Genomic DNA, 23967 nt, shown 5'->3' with positions numbered 1-23967 from the left:
TTTTTGTTCCCCCACTTGACACGTTTAGAGCTTTCTTGTAAAATTTGCTAGAGAAAATTCTGTGAGGTCACTTCCTTTGTCTGCATTGGCAGGAAGCTGTAATACTACATACTTCCTTCCTGTCTGGGTAGCCCAGACACCATTTTTGAAACTTGTGTTTTGTACTTTTGTAACTTACTTAGTAGTTCTAAACCTGCCTTCATTTTGCTGCTGTAACTGCTGCTTCAAAGACTAGATTATGTAAGTAAATACTACTTTTATTTCTTCACAAAACAATGTCTGTGTGATTGTGGTTTTTAAGAGGGAGAAATGGAGTAATACCAAGAAAAATCCAGTCTGCCTTAAAGCACCCTGGATTATTGTTTCTAGAAGGTTAAACCCACCTTGTCTTCGCTTCCAAGTTAAGCTGCAAAGGATGGTGCCCTGCTGATCTCACTAACATGAGCAAGGAAGGATAAAAACTAAACTATATATCCTCTCTTAGTGTCTAAATCCATTCCTACAAGAAGATAATGTAAGCCTTGGGTTGAAAACACCCTGAACGAAAGCAGGGGTGTACTTTGAGATGCTTCAGAGAATTGTATGTTAAAAGCCACTGCAGACAGTGAACTTGCAAAATTGTACCACAAATCCAGTCTGGAAAACACAGGACAACATAGAAACTGGCAATTTGACAGCAATATTTCTCTATGCTGCATGGCAAGTGAGTGAAGAAAGGATGACAATTCCAGAGGTAACGTGGCTAGTGAGAAAACATCTGTACATAAAAGGGGAAAGGGGGTGGGTGGGAAGGGGATGGTGTTTCCTGCTTGGCAGGGGGTTGGACTGGATGGCCCTTGTGGTCTCTTCCAACTCTATGATTCTATGAAATAAAGTGTAAACCAGGGGAAGTCTCTTTCCCCACCTCCTCCCCTTTCTCAATGCTTTTCTCACTGCTTAAGAAATAGACTATATATTTGTGAATAATTTACCAATAACTGCAAGGCTGTTTTTGGTTGGAAACTAGTGAAAAGAATGTCTCCAGGTACCTCTGGCAAGAATGTTAGGAGTCATTCTGCAAAGAAACAGAAAAGAGGATTGTAACTTTAAGAACCTTTTCTGTGAATTCTGGGTGTGGTTTTCTAGGCTGATTAGACACAGCTGGTGATGTGTTTAAAAGAAAAGAAGTCGCAGTTTGAATTTTGCCTGCAGAGAGAGAACACCCACATGGTTCGCGTTTGTTGTTTTTGTATAGCTGTAACAAAACCTTTGTTTGAGCGTTTTACACCGGTCTTGTGGTTATGTCTGCCACCAGAAGAAAAACCACCACCATCAAAGAAATACTACGGACATAGTAAGTCAATACACTATATCTATTTCTACGAAAACAATCACCAAGAGGACAATCAGTTTACTGGGTGTGAAAATCATGTGTCGATTGCAGATAGATATATGGGACTCAAAACTACAGCAACAGGTATTACAAATGGAAACAAGCCATGTTTTACATGAACATGTATTTTCATTTTGACCCTGTCGGCTGTACAAAAGAAAGTCTGCATGCAGTTGTCAACTCACATCACCTCAGGCATCTCTCCAAGATCCTTATTTTGATCTGTCTCTTCTTTCCTCAACCTGGTATATAATGCATTGAGATACTATTGCTTGGACTGCAGGTGTGGAAGTACACTCCTGAGTCTTTCTTCCTTTGCAGCCACAACTTGAATTCAAATTTCAGCTGCAAAGGAAGAATCAAGAGCGCACCCTAAGTGTGATCCTGATTTGTCTGTTCTAGCTTGAATTTGGCACTTTTAAAATTTGGTACTCCTCTTTGTCAGCATTCAGGCAACAGAAAAATGTACCAAAGTAAGCAATGGCTGGAAAGGAAGGATGGGGGCAAACGTGGAGTGCACTGGAGTCTGGTGCTATGGCTTCACCACTCCAACACCTGCTATCATATGATGTCAGGTGATGCACAGGTAAGCATTCCCCCCCCCCAAAAAAATCTACCTTACAGGCATAGCTGCCAAGTTATCCCTTTTTTAAAGGGATTTTCCCTTATGCTGAATAGGCTTCCTCGCGAGAAAAGGGAAAACTTGGCAGCTATGCTTACAGGCCAGATGGGGAGACCTTGGAGGCCTAATTAGGTGCACATGCTGGAGGTTACCCACTGCTGACTTGAATTGTATCAAAACATGGCTAAAAGTGGCTTAGGGAGGGATGCAGGTGACATACAGAGGGGAACAGGTTGAGTGCCACCTCCCATGGAGAGTTAGGTATCAACATAAGAATGCCTAAGCCTAATTAATAGATCTCTCAAAGGTCAAGGTAGTACAGTATCGTCCAGATTCAAGTATAATGAATTCAGCTAATCATTCTGAATCATGTCGATGTTATTAAACATAACGGGCAAAAATGGAATATACAGGGACTTTTCCCAGCATACTCTCATCTGTACTGCCCATAATGTTGTCATCCAACTTAGTAGGGGTCTGAGTGGTATTATCTGTGAAATGTTTCCCAAACGAGTTATAGCTCTGGAAATCCATTTTGGGGATGCAAATGGAAAAGGTCTCTAGTGTAGCAGTGATTTTAGATTGATGTCGGCAAACTGCATCAGATAGAAAGCTAGCTGTCAAAACCCTCAGCTATCAAACACAAAGTACAGTGCTGGCAAACCTTCCTGTACGTCAGTATGCACAAACACGCATCCACTAGTTGGGTCAGGGGGACGTTAGAGGGCAGCAGGTCACTACTCGGCTGGCCAGAGTTGGGAGGATCCTGATGGAACCGGTTGGAGCAGGGGAGGCTGGTCCAAGCCTGAAGGGTCAGATCCAGGTTAGGAGGAAGACAATGGGAAAATGGTGGAGTTGGGGGAAAACCCCAAGGATCACAAGATTGAAAGGAGGGGGATGTTTAAGGAGTAGGCATGTGACAGGGAGAGGTCTGAGGAGTATGTGAGGACCAGGCACTTCCTCTATGGAGGAGTTTTGGGGTGTTGGCAGGATGTGACCTATGCAAGGACACCACCTCTTTTGGAGTTGACCACTTGTCATTGGATGAAGGATGCACCTCTAGTTAATCATTGACAGTTCTGAAACTTTACAATAAAAGGGGGTGCCTGCTTTCATTCTGGGCGACCTTCCGATCCACATTCTGTCTCCCGCTGTGTCTTTATTCGCGCTTCCCACACTCTAGTCACTGGATGACACTGCATGGACACAATGATAGCAGATAAGTAATTTTTCTTCATTGCTATCACTGCCACAGAGAGGCCCTATGGCTCACCCTGAGCTTTTCTGCACCTTGGCTGTTGTCCCTCATGTTATCACCTAAATTCCCCAATAAAGAAGGGAGCCAATTGGGCTTAAACCAGTAGGCCAGGAGGGAACATGCCAAGTGCCTATCTCTGTACACCAGAACCCAACCAGGGCTTTGCCATGTCAGATGAAACTCCCTGGGGGCTGCCAGGAAACACCAGAGGCCTTTTCACAAGTAAGTAATCTCTATAACATTTGGCTCTCCACTTGCACACTGAGGGTTCAGACCAGAAGCATTGCTGTCCTCCAATGTCGGAGCAGATTGCACGCTGGTTCTTCTGTGGGAACCAAGTTTCTTCCAGTTTTTTAACTGGACTCCATTATCCATGTTGTGTGGCATGGGCTCATGGTACAGAGTGACCTGGATAGTACGTAGTTTTGGACCATAATGTACAGTCACGATGATTATAATGGCCAAGAGGACAAAAACAGCAACAATGATGGAGATCATGGTAAGGCCATCTCCTTTTCTGGTTATGACAGATCCCTGGGCGAAGTCAACAAAATCCTGGCCATCGTGTTGCCTCTGATGATTGTTTGCAACGGAAAAATTCATTGCTGAGCATTAGAAAGGAAGTGTGTTCACCTGGGATAAAGAAAAACAGTCTTAAAATGCATTATAGCAGGTTGCTTCAGTTAACTGTATCTGACAGACAAATTGCATGTTGCGCTGCCTTGTTCCCTGTCATGTTTTGATAAAACATTCAGCTGCTCGTGCCTCAGAACAGCCTTTGGCAGCTTGACACCCTCCAGATGTTTTGGACTGTAACTCCAGCCAGCCCAGCCGGTTGGTAAAGGCTGCATCAGAAAGAGTTTATTATTATTATTATTATTATTATTATTATTATTATTATTATTAATACCCTGCCCATCTGGCTGGCTTTCCCCATATTAAAATATAATAATCTCTTAAACATTAAAAGCTTCCCTAAACAGGGCTGCCTTCAAATGTCTTCTAAAAGTCTGGTAGTTGTTTTTCTCTTTGACATCTGGTGGGAGGGGGTTCCACAGGGTGGGCACCACCACCGAGAAGGCCCTCTGCCTAGTTCCCTGCAACTTGGCTTCTCGCAACAAGGGAACTGCTAGGAGGCCCTTGGCGCTGGACCACTCAGTGTCTGGGCAGAATGATGGGGCTGGAGATGCTTCTTCAGGTATACTGGGCCGAGGCTGTTTAGGGCTTTAAAGGTCAGCACCAACATATAATAATAATAATAATAATAATAATAATAATAATAATAATAATAATTTATTATTTATACCCCGCCCATCTGGCTGGGTTTCCCCAGCCACTCTGGGCGGCTTCCAACAGAAACATTAAAATACACTGATTTCTTAAACATTAAAAGCCTCCCTAAACAGGGCTGCCTTCAGATGTCTTCTAAAAATCTGGTAGCTGTTTTCCTTTTTGACATCTGATGGGAAGGCGTTCCACAGGGCAGGCGCCACCACTGAGAAGGCCCTCTGCCTGGTTCCCTGCAACTTGGCTTCTCGCAACGAGGGAACCGCCAGAAGGCCCTCGGAGCTGGACCTCAGTGTCCGGGCAGAACGATGGGGGTGGAGACGCTCCTTTAGGTATACTGGACCGAGGCTGTTTAGGGCTTTAAAGGTCAGCACCAACACTTTGAACTGTGCTCGGAAACGTACTGGGAGCCAATGTAGATCTTTCAAGACCGGTGTTATGTGGTCTCGGGGGCCGGTCCCAGTCATCACTCTAGCTGCCGCATTCTGGATTAATTGTAGTTTCCGGGTCACCTTCAAAGGTAGCCCCACGTAGAGCGCATTGCAGTAGTCCAAGCGGGAGATAACTAGAGCATGCACCACTCTGGTGAGACAATCTGCAGGCAGGTAGGGTCTCAGCCTGCATACCAGATGGAGCTGGTACAGTAGACACCTGCCCTGGATACAGAACTGACCTGTGCCTCCATGGACAGCTGTGAGTCCAAAATGACTCCCAGGCTGCACACCTGGTCCTTCAGGGGTACCGTTACCCCATTCAGGACCAGGGAGTCCTCCACACCTGCCCACCACAAACAGTACTTCTGTCTTGTCAAGATTCAACCTCAATCTGTTAGCCACCATCCAACCTCCAACCGCCTCCAGACACAGGACCTTCACCGCCTTCACTGGTTCTGATTAGAAAGGGAGGTAGAGCTGGGTATCATCTGCATACTGATGAACACCCAGCCCAAACCCTCTGATGATCTCTCCCAGCGGCTGCATGTATAGTCATACCTTGGTTTAAGTACGCTTCGGTTTGAGTACTTTCAGTTTAAGTACTCAGCGGACCCATCTGGAATGAATTAATCCACTTTCTATTACTTTCAATGGGAAAGTTCGCTTCAGGTTAAGTACAGACTTCCGGAACCAATTGTGTACTTAAACCGAGGTACCACTGTAGATGTAAATATATTTCAGTATCAGATTGAGCTTCTTTACTTTTTCAACTGGCTGTTATGATTGACATCTTGTTAAACTCTGCCTTAATCAAAGTCTTCGTAACTGATGGAAACAAGAATTGTATAATTCAGGGGACATTGTGACTAACAGTATGTGAGCTTCTAAGTTACATTTGGGCTACAGACCCAAGAAAACCCTTAACCATGACTTCTTTACAAAAGGAGATCAATTCTTGACAGCCATATTGCTCCAGCAAACATCATCACCATAGCAGCAATAATAAAGCCCAAGGCAAGAAAGTAGTTTAATATACAGGCACCAAGGATGGGATGACAGTCCAGAGCAACAAGATCAAGCCCCCAAATTGACCACAAGCAAGTCCTCTTATCACAGCAACTATTCCCTTCACCCCTTTTTGTCTTGGCAAGTGGAGGTAGGGGGTGAATGTAGTCATCAAAGAGAGAGGTTTGGCTCCAAGACCTTCCATTGAAAACTTCTATAAAAGTGAGTCTCCCTTCTGTAAAATTTATCCATCCATTCTGTAGTCTCCTTTATTTGATTTTTCAGTGTTTTAACATATCTATAGTAGAATGCTTACAAAATCCTCCCCTTATGAAATTCTCCCTTGATCTCAGGTTCCAAATAACCAGCTCTGTCCCTGACATATAGCCCTTTCTTTTTCCATGCAAATCACAGGCCCTGCAAAGCTCCCATTCTTATGGTTGGTATCTTCATTAAGTAACTAGCCCTTCATGAAATACAACCACCAGTTTGACAAAGAAAATCAACAGAGACACTTCCAAAATTTGTCCCCTCCCTCATCTGTTTCCCTCCACCCACCCACCCCACCCCCCGATTTTCCAGTTCTGAATAATCTGGTCATATTTCCAAAGTGGAACCAATGCATTAGGAATCCTCCATTGTTCTGTTTCTTATTTCCAAATTTATACAAAGACAGCACTTATGCTGTTTGCCTCAGGTATGAATACGTTCATCCACATCTCCCATCCTGTTACTTATGTGCACATCCACATTAATGTGCAAACAAACCACATGTTTTACCTATGATTGCATGAAGGCTCTTTGTCTTTTTTTTGGTAGCATTTCACCTGCACATGTATACATACTGATAAGCTACTGCAAGCAATACTGTACGCACATTGCGTATGTGCAGCAATATGCACCATCAAATCAAAACTGGTTTGTGCATCATTTTATCAGTGCACATTCACTGAATCCATAGAAAATGGACTGCAGGAGTAGAAAGCCAAGGCAATCTATTAATAGTCTGATTCTGCAATATAAGACATTCTCTCCTAGTTAATCTGGAATTCAGTAAGAGTGCAACGTGAGAGACGAAATCCACATTAAAGGAACAGACCCAAGAACATCTGCTCATCCAAATATGTAAAAGAGAATGGCTCCGTCAGCAAGTGGGCAGGGCTGGTTTCATTCAGGCGAGAAAGGTTCTGTTAAACAAGGGAATAACTGCAACTTCTGTTGGTGCAGCATGTTGTTAACAACAGCATAGGCTGATCTCTACATCATGGCCCATATGGGAGATCAACAGAGATCCTTCTGTGTGATGGGAAGCGGCAGAGTGCCTGCTGGACATCTGGTCCTCAATCACATCACAGCATGGTCCATCAAGCCCCATACTCACCAGAATTGAAAGGGGATGCCCTTTACCTGGGAGTCTTGTAGAAGTGCCAATTCAGCCTGGTGCAACTGGCCCATCCTCAGTGCAGGTGTAAAGGTGACGGTCAGGACAAACCTGCTCCTTCCTCGTGACAGCAGAGAGGATAAGAGACTGATAGCCAGGCAGAGAGAGGAATAGGGAACCTGGGAAGGAGTTCTCTCAATCCCCAGCAAGACAGGAACGCTATCAGCAACAGATGAGAAAGAGTGTGTTGAGAGTTGAGCTGGACAGCAGTTAGCTAAACTGGGATGTCACTTTGGAGCTACTGTAAATGTTCTTCTCTCAGAATCTGACACGCAGTGGTTATATTTGCTTAGAGGAGTGCCTGTTTGCCTCCAGTCATTCTGCTTACGTGTTTGTAAATGGAGCAAATAGTATAAAGTCTGTATTGTAAATTCCTTCCGTTTCCTAGACCATGCTCACGCCAATCAACCTTCTGTGGTTCCGGCTTTCCTGAAATATATAGGGAAGGTCTAACTGACAGCAAATATGGCGACTATATTGCAGTCCAGAATTCTTCACACTCTCCTGCTTTTAAAAGGGAACATACATGTAATTTTATGTATGTCTCAAATCATACCCCAATTACATTTCTATACAGAAGATGTGAAGGTTGAAATCAGCTTTAATTTAAATCTAAAATAACCAGAATTTTATTCTGGAATGTAAATATCCTAAGGACGTAGCTTGTAAATGAACCTGGGGTAGCACAGTAGAGCCTGAGAGTCTTAATTTCAGGGTTGGGGGTTTGAACCCCATGTTGAACAAAAGATCCCTTCCTACCCTAAAATTCTATGATTTTATGATTATCCAGTCATCGTTTTAGCCCCCTTCCATGCTACACCCCTGCCTCATTCCTTACCTTCAGCTTGGCTTCCAAGGAGATTGACAGCGAGACTGAGGGTTGATAAATATAATGAATATTTTTATACACATGAGAAAGCCGAAGCTGAAAGAATATCTGCTTCTTTTGGGCTAGCGGGCTTAACGATGAAGAGATTTGGCTGCAGTTGTGATTGGCGGTGACTGGGAATTTGTCCTTCAATCAGAGTAAAACCTTAATCCAGAAACCTAAAGATTAAGCTTCCATCTGTGAGTTTACCATCTGTAAATTCAATCATGCTCTGTTGCTCCCCAGTCCTGTGTTTGGACGCACCCGGGGGACAGGGCTGTGCGGGGGGTGGATGGTGCCCCACGGGAGGAACCCCTGCCCACTGGTGCCCTGGCGAGGCCTGTGCTGCTTTCGGGAGTGGGGCTGGGAGCTGTCGCGTCCTTCTCCCAGTGCCCTCCAGGCAAGCGCCCTGCACTGGTTTTGTAGATTTTGCCAGCAAATGCAATGCAGTGGAGCTGATACTAAAGTCACGCCACTGCCAAATTAGCTGGCAACAAGCACTTTGAACAGCTGCTGTTTTTCTGAAGATCAAGAAGCTAAAAATAATTCCTTCATGCAGTAATGCCCACTGGACTTGCATACCCTCCAAGCCTTCTATTTACTCCAAATGAAAATAGGTACGTCCTATTCCATAATAATAATAATAAAAAATAAATAAATAAATAATATTAAAAAGCATGGGGATGAATGTTTTATGGTGATATTTGCAGTGGAGTGCACTAGATGACCTTTGGAGTCCCCTTCATCCCCAGGCAGGTGTTGGGGACTCCCTGGTCCTGAAGGAACAGGTGCACAGCTTGGGAGACATTTTGGATTTACAGCTGTCCAAGGAAGCACAGCTTAATTCTGTGTCCAGGGCATGTAATGTCTCCGGGGAAACCCTGGACTTCGGCAATGAGGAAGCAACGCCGCTAAAACAGTCTTTACTAAACTGCAGTCATAGTTTATTAGAAAGTTACACACAGCAACGACATCCACCCGGAAAGGAGGAATTGCACAAGATGAATGAATGGGAGGGGAACAGTCTACAAACTCCATCTCGTACACCGGCTGAGATCCTCACTCCCTGCGCACTGTCTCGCCAGAGTGGTACATGCCCTGGTTATCTCCTGCTTGGACTTTTGCAATGCACCCTATGTGAGGCTACCTTTGAAGGTGACTCTGAAACTACAACTAAATCCAGAATGCGGCAGCTAGACTGGTGACTGAGAGCAGCCATCAGGACCACAGAACACCAGTCCTAAAGCATCTACATTGGCTCACAGTACGTTTCTGAGCACAATTCAAAGTGTTGGTGCAGCCCTGGCCAGGAAGTTTTTAACGTTTGATGTTTTATTATGTTTTTATACTGTTCAAGCTGGCCCTGCCACACATTGCTGTGGCTCAGTCGGTTAAATGGAGCCTCAGAGTCCCCCTTCAGACTCCCCTCAACTTCAGTATCCCCTCCTCCCCTCACCCCAGCTCATCCCTGTGATTGGCCCCACTCTGTCCCAACCCATGGCCAACCTGCCCCCTCCTCCCCCCATTCCCCACCCAGGAGAGCCCCCACCTCCATTCGGCCCAGTCTGGAAAGCCGAGCCAAGATGCTGTGGAGAGGGAAGTTTTCCTAGGTGCAGTACCAGTGTAGCCGTTGCTAGAGGGCGCTATTTTGCAACCTCTCCTGTGCCCAGCATGCACTTTCGTGTGATTTGTGAGTTCTGGAACACGTGGTTTTGGGGGTTTTACCTGGCCCAGGTGTGACATCTGTCTACGCAAACATGACAGATGGCTTGCTCTTGTAAGTCACATTTGACTTTGTGTCCAAATTTGAACGCAATCGGTCAAGCGGTTTCATTGAACATTGGAGACAAACACACATCACCAGTTTACATTTATATATATATATATAGATATACTGGAAGCCGCCTAGAGTACAATTTTCCATGTATTGTTTACACAGTACATTTGTTACTGTGGCTTATATTTCTTGCACTTGATTATATATAACACTCAGACCCAGATGAGACAATTCATCTATATATTTTGTCTTGAGTGACAGTGTGAATCATGTGACCTATATACAGTGGGAGGGGTGTTTCTCTCTCTGAAACATGAAGTACACTGTGAGCATTTTCTTTTCTTTCATGTTTGATGCTGTTAGATTGAAATCAGGGGATGAAAGTTTTATGGTCACATTTGCGGTGGGGTGGACTGGATGACCTTTGGGTATGCCTTCCAAGTCTTAAATTCTATGATTCTATGGGGGAGGGTTGGGGGGGAGGTGTTAATCCTGATGTACATTTTGCTTTAGGAGGCTTAGTTTGGCGAGAATAGAGTGTACACTTCCAGAGTTAATGCTAAATACTGGTGAATGAGCCACCATAGCTGCTAGAGAGCTGTTAAAATTTGTATCCTGGGCTTCTTAAATTCATCTACCCATGTACTGAAACCAAAGTGGTGCATTGGTTACCAGATGTGAAATATGTTGGCATTATTTTCAGCTCTCCCACCTCAATACTTACCTCTGTAAAGATTACAATATTTCAGTATTGCTGCCTTTAAAATTTGACTTAACTCCTGAATGGATGCCATTAAGCTATTTATCTCTCAGACAATTTGACAAAGCATCACCAAGCCTTAGCTATCATTCAATAGGAGCATATTCTTACAACTCCAAATTTGCTGCAAAACTGTTGCCACATTTTGGCACTGGTTTAGAGTGAATCACGCAATGTGTGGGTTTTGTTTTTTTAAAAAAAAGTTATTAGCTTTTCAATATTCTCCCAATAATAGCCAAATTATAACACTATCAATTAATTCCCAATTAATACAATTATTCAAATACCAATCAACTTCCGATTAATACATTTTAATTAAAGTGGCTCCCCGCATGGTGGATTGGACGCATTTTTGATCTTATATCGCTGCATTCCATAATCTTATTAATTTCAGTTACATTTCTGTTATAATAATCCCTTAATGGCTGCATAATTAATGATTTCCATTCCTGTTGTTCTATACCTTTAAGTGAGGAACTCAAACTACTATCTTTGTTCTATCCTGCTATTCCCCTGGAGATTCCTTCCAACCATAAATGGTGTTGTTTCTTTCCCTTCCCAGCTGATGTGGTCTCCCATTGTGACTTGGGGTGGAACTGAACCTTGAAGTTTCTCAAAGGTCTTATCTCTCCATCCTGAGTCACACCATGTTGGGCTCTAGAATAATACCGTAGCTAGCCTATGACCCCTCGTTTGAATATAGTAATTGCTCCACTGGCGGGGTGCTGCAAAATGCAGGGGTTTTGCTGTGTAAGAACTGCAAAACTTTGGCACAGGTTTGGAGGAGATTCCAAATTATGGGGTTCCTGGTTCATTTGCCTCAAATGGAGAGTTTTGAGGACTGGACAGGGAGAGACAGCAAACACTTTGAACGGAATGATTGTATTTCAAAAGCACCAGACTGCTAAACTCTGCACACAGAGTGGATCCTCTGGTTAAGACCTGTTCGTTCCGGAGGTCCGAAACTCTTCCTAACCTGAAGTACCACTTTAGCTAATGGTAAAATTGTGCCGCCGGAGCACAATTTCTGTTCTCATCCTGAAGCAAAGTTCTTAACCTGAGGTACTATTTCTGGGCTGGCGGAGTTTGTAACCTGAAGCGTTTGTAACCCGAGGTACCACTGTCGTCCTTCTTTCAAAACAGAGACCAGCAGTAAGGTTAAATATTTCTGTGTACAGTACTTATTTTCATTCATTTTCATTCCCCACAAATTTCTCATAGACTCCGCACAACAACAATACTGAAATTTCTTTTGTTGCCGGTAAATTCTGTTTCATTTCCTTTGGAACTATAATGGGGAAGCGAAGTATTCCACAGCGTCAGTCCCCTTGTTGATTCAGTCTGCTTCCTTCTATTCTTTAACAGGAAGCTCTTGGACAATCAGCACAAACTTCTCTCCTGGTTGTTTTTTGTTCTCCCCGACTGCAGAATGGACAGAGCTGCAGGTTTCTGAGGAGTGACATGTGGAAGACATAATGATAACTTTACATTTTTTGATGTTTTTTTGGTTATGGGACTCTGTTCTTCTTCAAGGTAAGAAACTTTATTGCCCAATTCTATGCAGGTCTGAGGGGAAATTTCCAAGGGGGCTTACTCCCAAGTTGTCGTGTTTATGATTTCCACCTTAATCCTGTACAAATGGAGGGTAATGGTGAGTTTGTGTTTTGAATGGATGAATTTCAGTCCTTGGCATCTACAGTTAAAATCTCAGACTGCAGGGCTGCAAAAGATTTCTCTCTGCCTAAAACTCGGGGGAGGTGCTTTCCGTCAGCGTACACAATGCTGAGTAAGATGAATCTATATTCTAATTCAATATAACACAGATTTATCAGTTCATCAAGGAGCAAAGTATTCATGCAAATCTAGTTCCTTTGGCTGAAAGAGGTGCAGATCTTTTAACAAATCTGGCTCTAAAAAACTGCATTCCTGTTGTACAATATATATATTTCAGTGTTTAAGGATTACAGATTGACCAGGACCTTTAATACACAATTTCTGTAACAAAGGTGTGGCTGTTTCACCAAAAGGACAATGTTGCCTGTTTAATTATTTGATGAAGAAAATTTGATGGAACTGCTAATTAAAACAAAAGCTGAATGAATATATGATGTGGAAAACAACACAATTCTTCATCTTTTTTTTGGTTAGATTATACTGAGTGTACGCAGGATACATTGATGGATAAAGTGAGGATGTGCTAATGCCTAAAATACAGAGGGAATTCCATGTCATTCTCTTCCAATTGTTCCAGCTATGCAAGGAGTGTGGTTTGCCAGAGAGAAAGATCCCTACTCTCTCGCCCACATGCGCTGTTCTGGGGGTTCTCCCAAGCCCCCAGAGCCAGTTTGAGCGCAGGGCACAGAGGAGAGGAGGCAGGGAAAAGCCTCATTGCATACGCAGAAAGTCCTTGTGGAGGGCTTCTGCTGACGGGGCTGGTTGGTGAATCCTGCCTACACTGTACACTGTCCACTGTCAGAGAGCAGATGCAATGGGCAGGATTCAACAAATGAGACCCATCAGGAGAAGCCCTGCAGAAATACTTCCACTTGTGGCCCCCGTGGGTGCTGCAGGGACCAGAATCTAATCCCTAACCCTGGATTATTATTAACATGCTCTGATTAGTATAGAGGGAACTTTGAGGGACTCTTTTGGCCATCTAATGTCAGTACATATGTAGACTTGAAGGAGATCAGTACATGTGAATTGAGATGTTGAGCTTTCTGTTGAGGAGCAAGACATAAGGGTAGATTTTACTGAACTGAATCCAGATATTTAACATAGTTAGCTAACGTGGGGGTGGGGGTGGGGATAGGCATTAGCAACGAAGGGTCACTTGGAGGTTAAATTGGCCGTACTGTATAGTCTTTGTTTTGGATGTCAGACAATGTAGGGAAACCAAAATGTCCCCACTAACTGCTTTCCTATTTTTTGATTTGCCTGCAGAGTCTGTGCCCAAGAAAAATGGGAGCTTCATCCAGCCATCCTCAGCAGGTAGACACTCCATGATTGTTGTTGTTTAGTCGTTTAGTCGTGTCCGACTCTTCGTGACCCCATGGACCATAGCACGCCAGGCACTCCTGTCTTCCACTGCCTCCCGCAGTTTGGTCAAACTCATGTTCGTAGCTTCGAGAACACTGTCCAACCATCTTGTCCTCTGTCGTCCCCTTCTCCTAGTGCCCTCAATCTTTCCCAACATCAGGGTCTTTTCCAAGGATTCTTCTCTTCTCATGAGGTGGCCAAAGTATTGGAGCCTCAGCTTCAGGATCTGTCCTTCCAGTGAGCACTCAGGGCTGATTTCCTTCAGAATGGATAGGTTTGATCTTCTAGCAGTCCATGGGACTCTCAAGAGTCTCCTCCAGCACCATAATTCAAAAGCATCAATTCTTCGGCAATCAGCCTTCTTTATGGTCCAGCTCTCACTTCCATACATCACTACTGGGAAAACCATAGCTTTAACTATACGGACCTTTGTCGGCAAGGTGATGTCTCTGCTTTTTAAGATGCTGTCTAGGTTTGTCATTGCTTTTCTCCCAAGAAGCAGGGGTCTTTTAATTTCGTGACTGCTGTCACCATCTGCAGTGATCAAGGAGCCCAAGAAAGTAAAATCTCTCACTGCCTCCATTTCTTCCCCTTCTATTTGCCAGGAGGTGATGGGACCGGTGGCCATGATCTTGGTTTTTTTGATGTTGAGCTTCAGACCATATTTTGCGCTCTCCTCTTTCACCCTCATTAAAAGGTTCTTTAATTCCTCCTCGCTTTCTGCCATCAAGGTTGTGTCATCTGCATATCTGAGGTTGTTGATATTTCTTCCGGCAATCTTAATTCCGGCTTGGGATTCATCTAGTCCAGCCTTTCGCATGATGAATTCTGCATATAAGTTAAATAAGCAGGGAGACAATCTACAACCTTGTCGTACTCCTTTCCCAATTTTGAACCAATCAGTTGTTCCATATCCAGTTCTAACTGTAGCTTCTTGTCCCACATAGAGATTTCTCAGGAGACAGATGAGGTGATCAGGCACTCCCATTTCTTTAAGAACTTGCCATAGTTTGCTGTGGTCGACACAGTCAAAGGCTTTTGCATAGTCAATGAAGCAGAAGTAGACGTTTTTCTGGAACTCTCTAGCTTTCTCCATAATCCAGCGCATGTTTGCTATTTGGTCTCTGGTTCTTCTGCCCTTTCGAAATCCAGCTTGCACTTCTGGGAGTTCTCGGTCCACATACTGCCTAAGCCTGCCTTGTAGAATTTTGAGCATAACCTTGAGGTAACCTCAAAATTCATGGTAATCATGGAGTTTTGAGCATTTTTTTTTATGCTCAAAACTCCATGATTACCCTGCTATTAAAAGGCATTACCTTTTCCCATGAGTAAAGCGATGAGGGGACCCTGATGGAGGGCAAGGGCAAAATATCCATGATGGCTCTTCATCTCTAACTCAGTCTTACTTACAGTGGGCAGATCCTTTGGTAGGAAAATGCCAGACCATCACTTCTCATTTCAACTACTTCAAATATTATTATGCATTATGAACAACCAGCTCTCAGCATCCTGCAGTAATAAATGTGATTGTTGCTTGATTTAGGTGAGAAAGGGAATGTAAACCCTGTTTTTGCTAGGTCAGATGTACAGTAGTCCCTTTGTTCCCTACAGCTAAATTCATAGTGGCCAAAAAGGTATTTTTGATGGTCAGAGGATTTTATGCCTCGTCTTGTTCTTGTTCTGCATTGCCATTTCCTTTCTCGGAGAAGAGAGCAGGTGTTTTTTTTCTAACCCTGACTGGTTTTTGGATATTTTATTGTGCATATTTCTGCAGAACACATGCTGAACCAAGACAGGAAAGAAGTTGGCGTGAGCACACTGGCTGTGCCTTGGGTCTCCTTTATCCTCCATATACTAAGCAGAGGCTTGAAAGGCATATGTCAGGAATGCTTTGATGGTGTTTCCTGCTCGGGAGGGGGTTGGACTGGATGGCCCTTGTGGTCTCTTCCAGCTCTACGATTCTATGATTCTACTAGGGGTAGCCATACTTGTTTGGCAGCTGAGGCAAAGGATGCTGATGCTGGACAGCAAGGAAGCTGGCAAGGAGAAGCCATGCTGTGCTGAGGCCAGCTGAGTCCTCCCTGCAGCACCGGAGTCCATTCATCCCATTTCATTGTTTATAGCCAATGGCCATTACAGTATAAATCACAAAACCTGCTATCCAATCAAAAATGGAGTTAATCTATAATTTTTCAAGAAATGTATCATTGTCTAATCTTTTTATTTGGAAAAAAACAACAACTTGGGAATGCAATGCTGTTTTGAGTCAGGAAAAAAAATCAGTAACAAAGGTAGCAGAGTCTTACCCCAATCCTCTTCATTTGAATCCCCTATATGTTCCTATTGTCTCTATACCTTCCTATTTCTTAGTTTCCACAGGTATATATAACGGGACCACCTCTCCCACGAAAGGTCTCCTGTATGTAAATACAGATTTTCTCACTATCCCTTCCCCTACAGAAGAAAAATCAGCAGCACTAACAGTGGCAGCGTCTGGTGAGTAAAGCCATTATGATGGACAGAAAGTAATAAGTCAGATGTGCTTAAAGTGTGCCAGCTTTAAATATTTTTCCAAGTATTTTAAAAATATTTAAATCTTATGGAAATCAGAATTCTGATTATACCTTCACACTGTTGCCCCAAATAACACCTTATCAGTAGTAGTTTGTATGTAGAGCTTAGCAAAAAGTCAGGATTCATGAAGCAGCGTTCAAGTAAAAAATTGCAATAGCACAACGGGACATCCTTCTTGCCTCACATATGCCCTGCACTGTCCCAAAAATGTCTCCAGAGGCAGGGGTGTAGTGTGGGGAGGGCCCCGGGGGGCGGTCCATAGCTCAGGGCACATGGTTTTCAGGAGGTGCGAGTCAGGCACCCCCCCACAGGGATTCCCGCCCTGCTTGCTGCCAGAGGTCTCTGGGTCCTGGAGCCCAGTCTTGCTGCTGTGCCCCCGGCCCCCTCACCAAGGCCTCTCCCCGCACGGATGGGCAAGCAGCGCAGTGCGTCCCCACACCTGCGTGGCGGTGGAGCGGCAGGTTTTGTTCACCCTCTGCACCCAGCCCCTGGTTCTGCCTGGTGCGCACACAGCCTGGGAGCCAATAAAGGACGCAATCCATCCAGAGGGATGGGGGAACCCCCTGAACAGATTTAGGGGGCACCGAGGAGAATGCTCCCTTTTGCAAGGAGACAACATGTTTTGCTTAGCACTGTTTTGCATAGTATTTGTTAATTTTAATTTTGTCAAATTCATTCTCAAATGTACTTAGAGTGCATGTATTGCCTAATTTAACTTCCTGCAAAGTGCCCCAAGAACGTATGAGCTCCTGTGAACACTTACCTGGGAGTAAAGAGCATATGCATGCCTAGAATAAAATTATAAATTATCTGGAGGAAGGGCAGGACACAAATAGAGGAGTTGAGCACAAATGGTTGACTGTCACTTTTTTGTTCGACCCATTCTGAAAGGACCTCAAAAGCAGTGTGGGTGAGGGGTGGTTGTAATGAAGTAATGGCCAGACTGAGATCTGCTTAGCTGCAGACATTATACATTAGGTCAGTGATGACCAAACTTGGCCCTCCAGCTGTTTTGGGACTACAATTCCCATCATCCCTGACCATTGGTCCTGTTAGCTAGGGATGATGGGAGTTGTAGTCCAAAAACAGCTGGGGGGCCGAGTTTGGCCATCACTGCATTAGGTGCCCCACAAACTATTCTCTGGGTGCCCTGTCTCAAAGGTACATCAAGTCTTTTCAGTTATTCCATTCCACATATACACTTAAAACATGGAGAGAGAGCCTGATGTGGAGAGAGACCCTGCTGGCCGCATCCCTGATGTGCACATTTTCGAGGGAGCCTATTTGCAAACAAATGTGCATATGCAGGCTGCCCACTCAGCTAGGAAAGTATTGGGTTTCCAGATTGCAGAGAGCACGTGTGAATAGGCTGTCCTTTATAAATGTCACATTGAATGCATGGACATTGGTGGACAGGGCTAGCAGAGCAATCACTCGTGAACACACAAGGCCACCCAAATCTTTGCCATGTCACCACTTTGCACAAAGCTGCTGTGCTGTCCAGTATCAATAGCTCTCCCTGAAAGAACATGCACCAGCCTTTCGCCACAATGCTGGCAATTTGCAGTACAGTCATAACTCGGTTTAAGTATTTTCAGTTTAAGTACTCCGCGGACCTGTCTGGAACGGATTAATCCACTTTCCATTACATTCAATGGGAAAGTTCGCTTCAGGTTAAGTACGGACTTCCGGAACCGATGTGTGTTTGTAAACCGAGGTACCACTGTACTAAAGAATTTGTCACCGCAGTGCACTGGTACATTCCAGCTGTTACAGGGCTGCCAGTGAAATTTCTTCTGGGGCATTTGTTATTAGGCTTAAGAGAATTGGTTATTCAATACCTCCATTTGATGTTCAGATACAGTAAATTTAAAAATATGCACTCTACATCTTTGAAACATTATGGCTTGTTGCCCTTGTCTCTGCTCCCACCTGGATTTACAGAAATTTATACCCTCCTAGACGCTAGCTAGACAATCACACCAATTGTTGTATTGGGATGCTCTTGTTGGCTGCCCTTGATTGTGCTCCCGCCCATTTTTAACTACTTTGGCAAGTTTGGGTTTGAAGTAAGGATTGGCACCATTGTCAACCCTCTTTGTTGTCACTGATTCTAACAGATGTTGAATGGAAAACTACCAATGGCTGCCATTATGGGTCTTGTTTTCCTCGTTATTCAGGTGTTATCAGCTTCATTGCCATTCTGGTGGTGATTGTACTTATCCTGGTCTGTGTGGTCAGCCTAAGATTCAGGTGTCGTCACTGCAAAAATGTGGAAGGTATTAAACAGTCTGCGTCATTGTTTTAATAGCCCTGAAGTGGTTATATTGTATCTGAGTCTCCATTTATCCACTTAATGTCTGACCCTTGCCATTGTCTGCCATGCACTTGGTTCACTATCCACATTTCTCTGCTTAGCTCTTGTTCTGCGTTCTTTCTTGGGTAAAATACTTATTGTCCAGTTTACCACCCTTCTTCTTGCAAACATTTTGCTCAAGATAATTCCGTATTTCCCCACTTTCCACTTTGCAGGCCGGTTGTAATTTATAGTCTCAAGCTTCCTGGGTTTCCCCCTCCCTTTCTTCACTTTTAACCTTAATTCACTTCTCAGGTTCTTGATGATGCCACTTGAACACTCTTCTTTATTCACTGCCTTCACTCAATTTCCTTCAGCTTACTTTATTTATGTCCCACCTTTCTGCCAAGGAGCTCAAGTTGACTTACATTGTTCCTCACAACAATCCTTTGAGGGTAGGTTAGGCTGAGAGATTGTGACTAGTCCAATGAGCTTCATGGCTGAATGGGAATTTGAACCCGAGTCACCCAGGCCCTGGCCCAACAGTCTAAAAGCTTCAAGTTCAGGCTTGGTCCTACCTTATTATGTCCTCCCTCACTAAGCATATTTGTTTTTTAATGTGCTCTCAGTATTAATCTCTTTCCCATAACCCAAATGCTTGAACAATTTTTCTTAATGAAATTGTACCTATCCACTTTCTTCGTATTCTTCTGTCTTCATATTTCCAGTTTTAAACCCAGCTCAACTTCTACTCACTTCTAATCTATATGCTCCTCTTTCAGCTTGACCACCTACTTGTTTTACTGATATAATTCCTTCTCATCCATTATTCCAGCTGTCTTACATTTTTTACTTAATATTTTTAACTTATCCTTGTCCTCTGGAACTTTACAATTCCGGCTAGCACCAACAGGAGCAAATAGCAGCTTTGGAGGAGCGGTTTTCATCATGACTGCTGCAGGGAAGGAAAAGCTTAAATATCCCTCCTTTCCTGCCCACTGTGATCCTTATCATCATAGCTGCCAAGTTATCCCTTTTATACAGGGATTTTCCCTTATGCTGAATTGGCTTCCTCACGAGAAAAGCGAAAACTTGGCAGCTATGCTTATCATTGATGCACACACCAACGACTGCTATTTCCATTTTTTTTAAAAAAACATGCATGTTAATTGCAAAAATAAGCATGTTAACACCACATATAGCTGGGTCTTCTGGACATTGTTTCTGCCTCTTCCAAGATATGCTTTTATTCTAATCATAAATGAGGAATAAATTAAAGGCGGTATATTATTTGTACACATATTTTAGTGTGTATTATTAATGGATTTTTCTCTTTGTAGATAAACAAAAACATCAACATCCAATGGTATCTTACAGGTAAAAAAAATATGTTACAGAGTTTTTTCTTCTTACTGGCTGCTGTCAAGCTGCAGCTACATTTGTTTCTCAGCTACTAACTTTCAGACTGGCTGTGATCCTTGTTGACTAAATCAGGTTGGTCAAAACCTTTATGTTAGCTGTAATACAGCTTTGGGTTTTAATGCATGAAAAGGGACATGGTCAAAAGTAGCACAGCTACAATTTGTCATTGCTATGCACACGAAAGCTCATACCAATGACAAACTTAGTTGGTCTCTAAGGTTACCAACACGGCTACCTACCTGTAGCAAGAGTAATGTTACACATCAGATTAAACAACCCTATCATCACACATTTACACAAGTGTCACTAGGTTCTTTAGTGAAGGTGTTTAGGACTGGAGCCTTATTATTTATGCAGTGATTTTCAAAGCATAGTATCAGCAATAATTACAACACTGTCGTAAGGGTATGAAGGTATCACTCCTTTGTGATCAAACAACTTTGATGTAACCACAGCAGCTTGCCTAGGACGACCGTATGGAGTTTATGGCTGAGCCAAATGTTTAGGTGCATTCATAGGATATGGAGGGATAAAGTGCTCTGGTCTGGGGTGATGGTAACTAGTGTAGTTGCCCAGGACATCCCCCCAACATGGCAATGCTTCTCAAATAGCCACTATAATTTCATTTAGAGATGACTTTATAGTCACATGCTTTGAAGACAGAGAAAATGCCTGCTTCGTTGCTCCTTATTGCCCTCAGATGTTGATTATTATGACACTAAAGTAATGGAGCAATGTATTTATAGAATCATAGAATCATAGAGTTGGAAGAGACCACAAGGGCCATCCAGTCCAACCCCCTGCCAAGCAGGAAACACCATCAAAGCATTCTTGACATATGCCTGTCAAGCCCCCATTTTTTTAAAAGGCACCTACAGCAGCCATGACTGTTATTTGCCATAGAAATAAGAGCTTTCTATCTCTCCTCTGTTCGGAAGGGAAGGGAATTCCCTTTTGCATTAGCATTCCGTTAAGTGTGGGTATGTTCAATGTAGAATCATAGAATCATAAAATTGGAAGAGACCACAAGGGCCATCCAGTCCAACCCACCTGCCAAGCAGGAAACACCATCAAAGCATTCCTGACAGATGGCTGTCAAGCCTCCGCTTAAAGACCTCCAAAGAAGGAGACTCCACCACACTCCTTGGTAGCAAATTCCACTGCCGAACAGCTCTTACCGTCAGGAAGTTCTTCCTCATTTAATTATATGGTAGCACAGTTGTACTTCGGAAGTCGAATGCTTTGCAAGTCTAACGTTTTGGCTCCCGAACGCCACAAACCTGGAAGTGAGTGTTCTGGTTTGCTCATGTTCTTTGGAAACCGAAGGTCCGACACGACTTCCGATTGGCTGAAGGAGACGTGCTTTGGTTTCTGAACATTTTGGAAGTCGAATGGACTTCCAAATGGATTCCGTTCGACTTCTGAGGTACGACTGTACTGTAAAATCACATTTCCTATTAAGCGAGTGTGGGGATTGAGGAAGAAGGGACTTGTACAATCAAAGTTTGATGATCTACTCCCGCCTACCTTCCTAGCAGCAGAGAAACATCACACACAACATATGAGAGTCTGCCTGGCTGCTTGGTTAAGTAAAAGAGAGATAGTAAGAAATGATACTAACACCAATAAAAGCACATCCTGCATAAACATTACAATATGTCCCACTACATTAAAATATTTCTAAATCCAAAGCAATAGATTTCAGATTTGGATCAAGCTTCTTAAGTTGAAACTCCATAAATGGATAGAAGGATTTAGAACATTTACTGAGCAAAACATGCTGTGGCTTTTGTTCATAGCATTGGCAGAATGACAGTAAAGAACAAGCTACACATAAGGGCTTCCTAATCCACTGAGATGGCTAGCCCTTCAGTGTTAGTCACAAAGGAAAAACACATTTTCTCATGAGGTCTCCAGATAAAGACTTGATGCATCCTCTATTTTTTGGCAGCTGCTCTGATGCTGAAGCTGCAGTTGGCAAGAAAAATGTCATGCTGGTCTCCATGAAAGACTTAAACATAAGCAACAGCCAAGGTAAGGTATAAGGGTTGGGGAAACCCAAAGGTTTTCTAGTTGATAAGCAAGTCTTAGTAGGAGCAACTAATTAGAACCCCACTATTCATGAAAGCAAAAAAGTATTGTAAGTGACTATTCCCCAGGGATAAAACACAATTATTTGCTGTGACTCTTTTAGATTATTTTGGGGATTATGCTTTATTATGATAGCTGACTTTAAAGAATTATAGCAAGGCATTAGGTAAAGGTAAAGGGACCCCTGACCATTAGGTCCAGTCGTGACCGACTCTGAAGTTGCGGCGCTCATCTCGCGTTATTGGCTGAGGGAGCCGGCGTACAGCTTCCAGGTCATGTGGCCAGCATGACAAAGCCGCTTCTGGCGAACCAGAGCAGCACACGGAAACGCTGTTTACCTTCCCACCGGAGTGGTACCTATTTATCTACTTGCACTTTTACATGCTTTCGAACTGCTAGGTTGGCAAGAGCTGGGACCGAGCAACAGGAGCTCACCCCGTCACGGGGATTCGAACCACCAACCTCCTGATCAGCAAGCCCTAAGCTCTGTGGTACCTATTTATCTATTTGCACTTTGACGTGCTTTCGAACTGCTAGGTTGGCAGGAAGCAGGGCATTAGTTTCCTATTAAACCTGTCCTAAGACTTCTGCTCATATGGCCACACAAGTGCGTGCCTTGAACCTTGTAGCTTATGTTTAATTCTAGCAAGCTACTTATCATTTGTATAGTATCTAGAATTTACTAAGCATTGTACACATTAAACCTTTATAGAGATTTACAATGTAAAAGACATTATGCAAAAGACTTAACTCCCTATGAGTTCAGATTCAAGAAGATATTGCTGTGGACTATACATGATTCCCTATAGACAATTGTCCCATACAGACAGCAGAAGGATTGTACTTTAGATAAAGTTGTGTGTGTGTGTGTGTGTGTGTGTGTGTGTGTGTGTGTGTGTGTGTTTTGGGGGGTTACTTTGTTTAAATACTGATTTAGGCACAGAACCCAAAGAGTAAGGTTTATTTTACATTCTGTACCTAGAGCTCTAAGGCCTTCTAATTTTGCCGTGTTGATTTTTCCAGGTGCTGCAAAATGTATTACACATGAAAATTGAAGAAACATTTTAAAAATGTGTGACTTTATTTTTAATCTATGTGGGGGAATGCTGTATTCTGTTTGGGATATAAACGCATGAAGCCGCTTTGTAAATCAGACCAATGATTAATCTAACCTAATATTGTATACTCTTCAAATTAAGGTAACTTTCCAACGTATCTGATCCTTTAAATGCAAATACTGGATATTTTACCTGGAACTGTCGTCTCCTAAATGCAAAACATGCACTGTACTATTGAGGTATGGTCCTTCTCAGCTATGGTTTTCAACTGGCCAAGAAACCTCTATTTTTTCTTAGAAAAGTACTCATATTGATGAAAAAAATTGACCAGTCACTGCTACCTTACTCTAAGTTCATTTCACTGTGGTAGTTGTTAATTTGGCATATTTTAATTTCAATGGAGCACACAAAATTTATTTCTCAGGAGAAGGAAGTCAGGTGCAGACAGCCACATTTTAATGTACAAGCAACTTCTCATTTGCTTACCTGTGCTCGAAGCCTTGCCCTTGCATCCCCAGCTGCAGAAGTGAGCTTGAAGTTCCTGGCAGATGCTTGTGTTTGAAATCCTGGGCAGAGTATCTGAAAGGGGAATCTGAAAAGATAAATATCGCCTATCTGCCCTCTATTATTTGTGTTTATCTTGGCTGTTGAGTTGCCTTTTTA

At 43.3% G+C, this 23967-nt stretch overlaps 2 protein-coding genes across 6 annotated transcripts; one reads left to right on the top strand and one right to left on the bottom strand.

Moving 5' to 3' along the window:
* Positions 1 to 143: 143 nt before the first annotated feature.
* ECSCR (endothelial cell surface expressed chemotaxis and apoptosis regulator) lies at positions 144 to 23929 on the top strand. 5 transcript variants are annotated; one of them, XM_088675973.1, is made up of 9 exons: positions 158 to 240; positions 12190 to 12357; positions 13768 to 13815; positions 16234 to 16359; positions 18618 to 18716; positions 20074 to 20110; positions 22107 to 22189; positions 22646 to 22737; positions 23270 to 23502. In XM_088675973.1, the coding sequence occupies exons 2-9, from the start codon at positions 12300 to 12302 to the stop codon at positions 23312 to 23314; spliced, it is 588 nt and encodes a 195-aa protein (XP_088532099.1). In that variant the 5' UTR covers positions 158 to 240; positions 12190 to 12299; the 3' UTR covers positions 23315 to 23502. The 5 variants fall into 5 exon arrangements, with proteins under 5 accessions (XP_088532101.1, XP_088532099.1, XP_088532100.1 ...); XM_088675974.1 differs by lacking the exon at positions 158 to 240 and adding an exon at positions 1133 to 1333 and having other exon boundaries at positions 16324 to 16359; XM_088675972.1 differs by lacking the exon at positions 158 to 240 and adding an exon at positions 1133 to 1333.
* On the bottom strand, positions 3469 to 3855 carry SMIM33 (small integral membrane protein 33). The gene has a single exon (XM_035103571.3). The coding sequence runs from the start codon at positions 3853 to 3855 to the stop codon at positions 3469 to 3471; it is 387 nt and encodes a 128-aa protein (XP_034959462.3).
* Positions 23930 to 23967: the final 38 nt, after the last annotated feature.

The sequence above is a fragment of the Zootoca vivipara genome, chromosome 8, assembly GCF_965207765.1.
Source record: "Zootoca vivipara chromosome 8, rZooViv2.hap1.1, whole genome shotgun sequence".
Taxonomy (NCBI): domain Eukaryota; kingdom Metazoa; phylum Chordata; class Lepidosauria; order Squamata; family Lacertidae; genus Zootoca; species Zootoca vivipara.
This window is presented reverse-complemented; position numbering and strand designations above follow the sequence as displayed.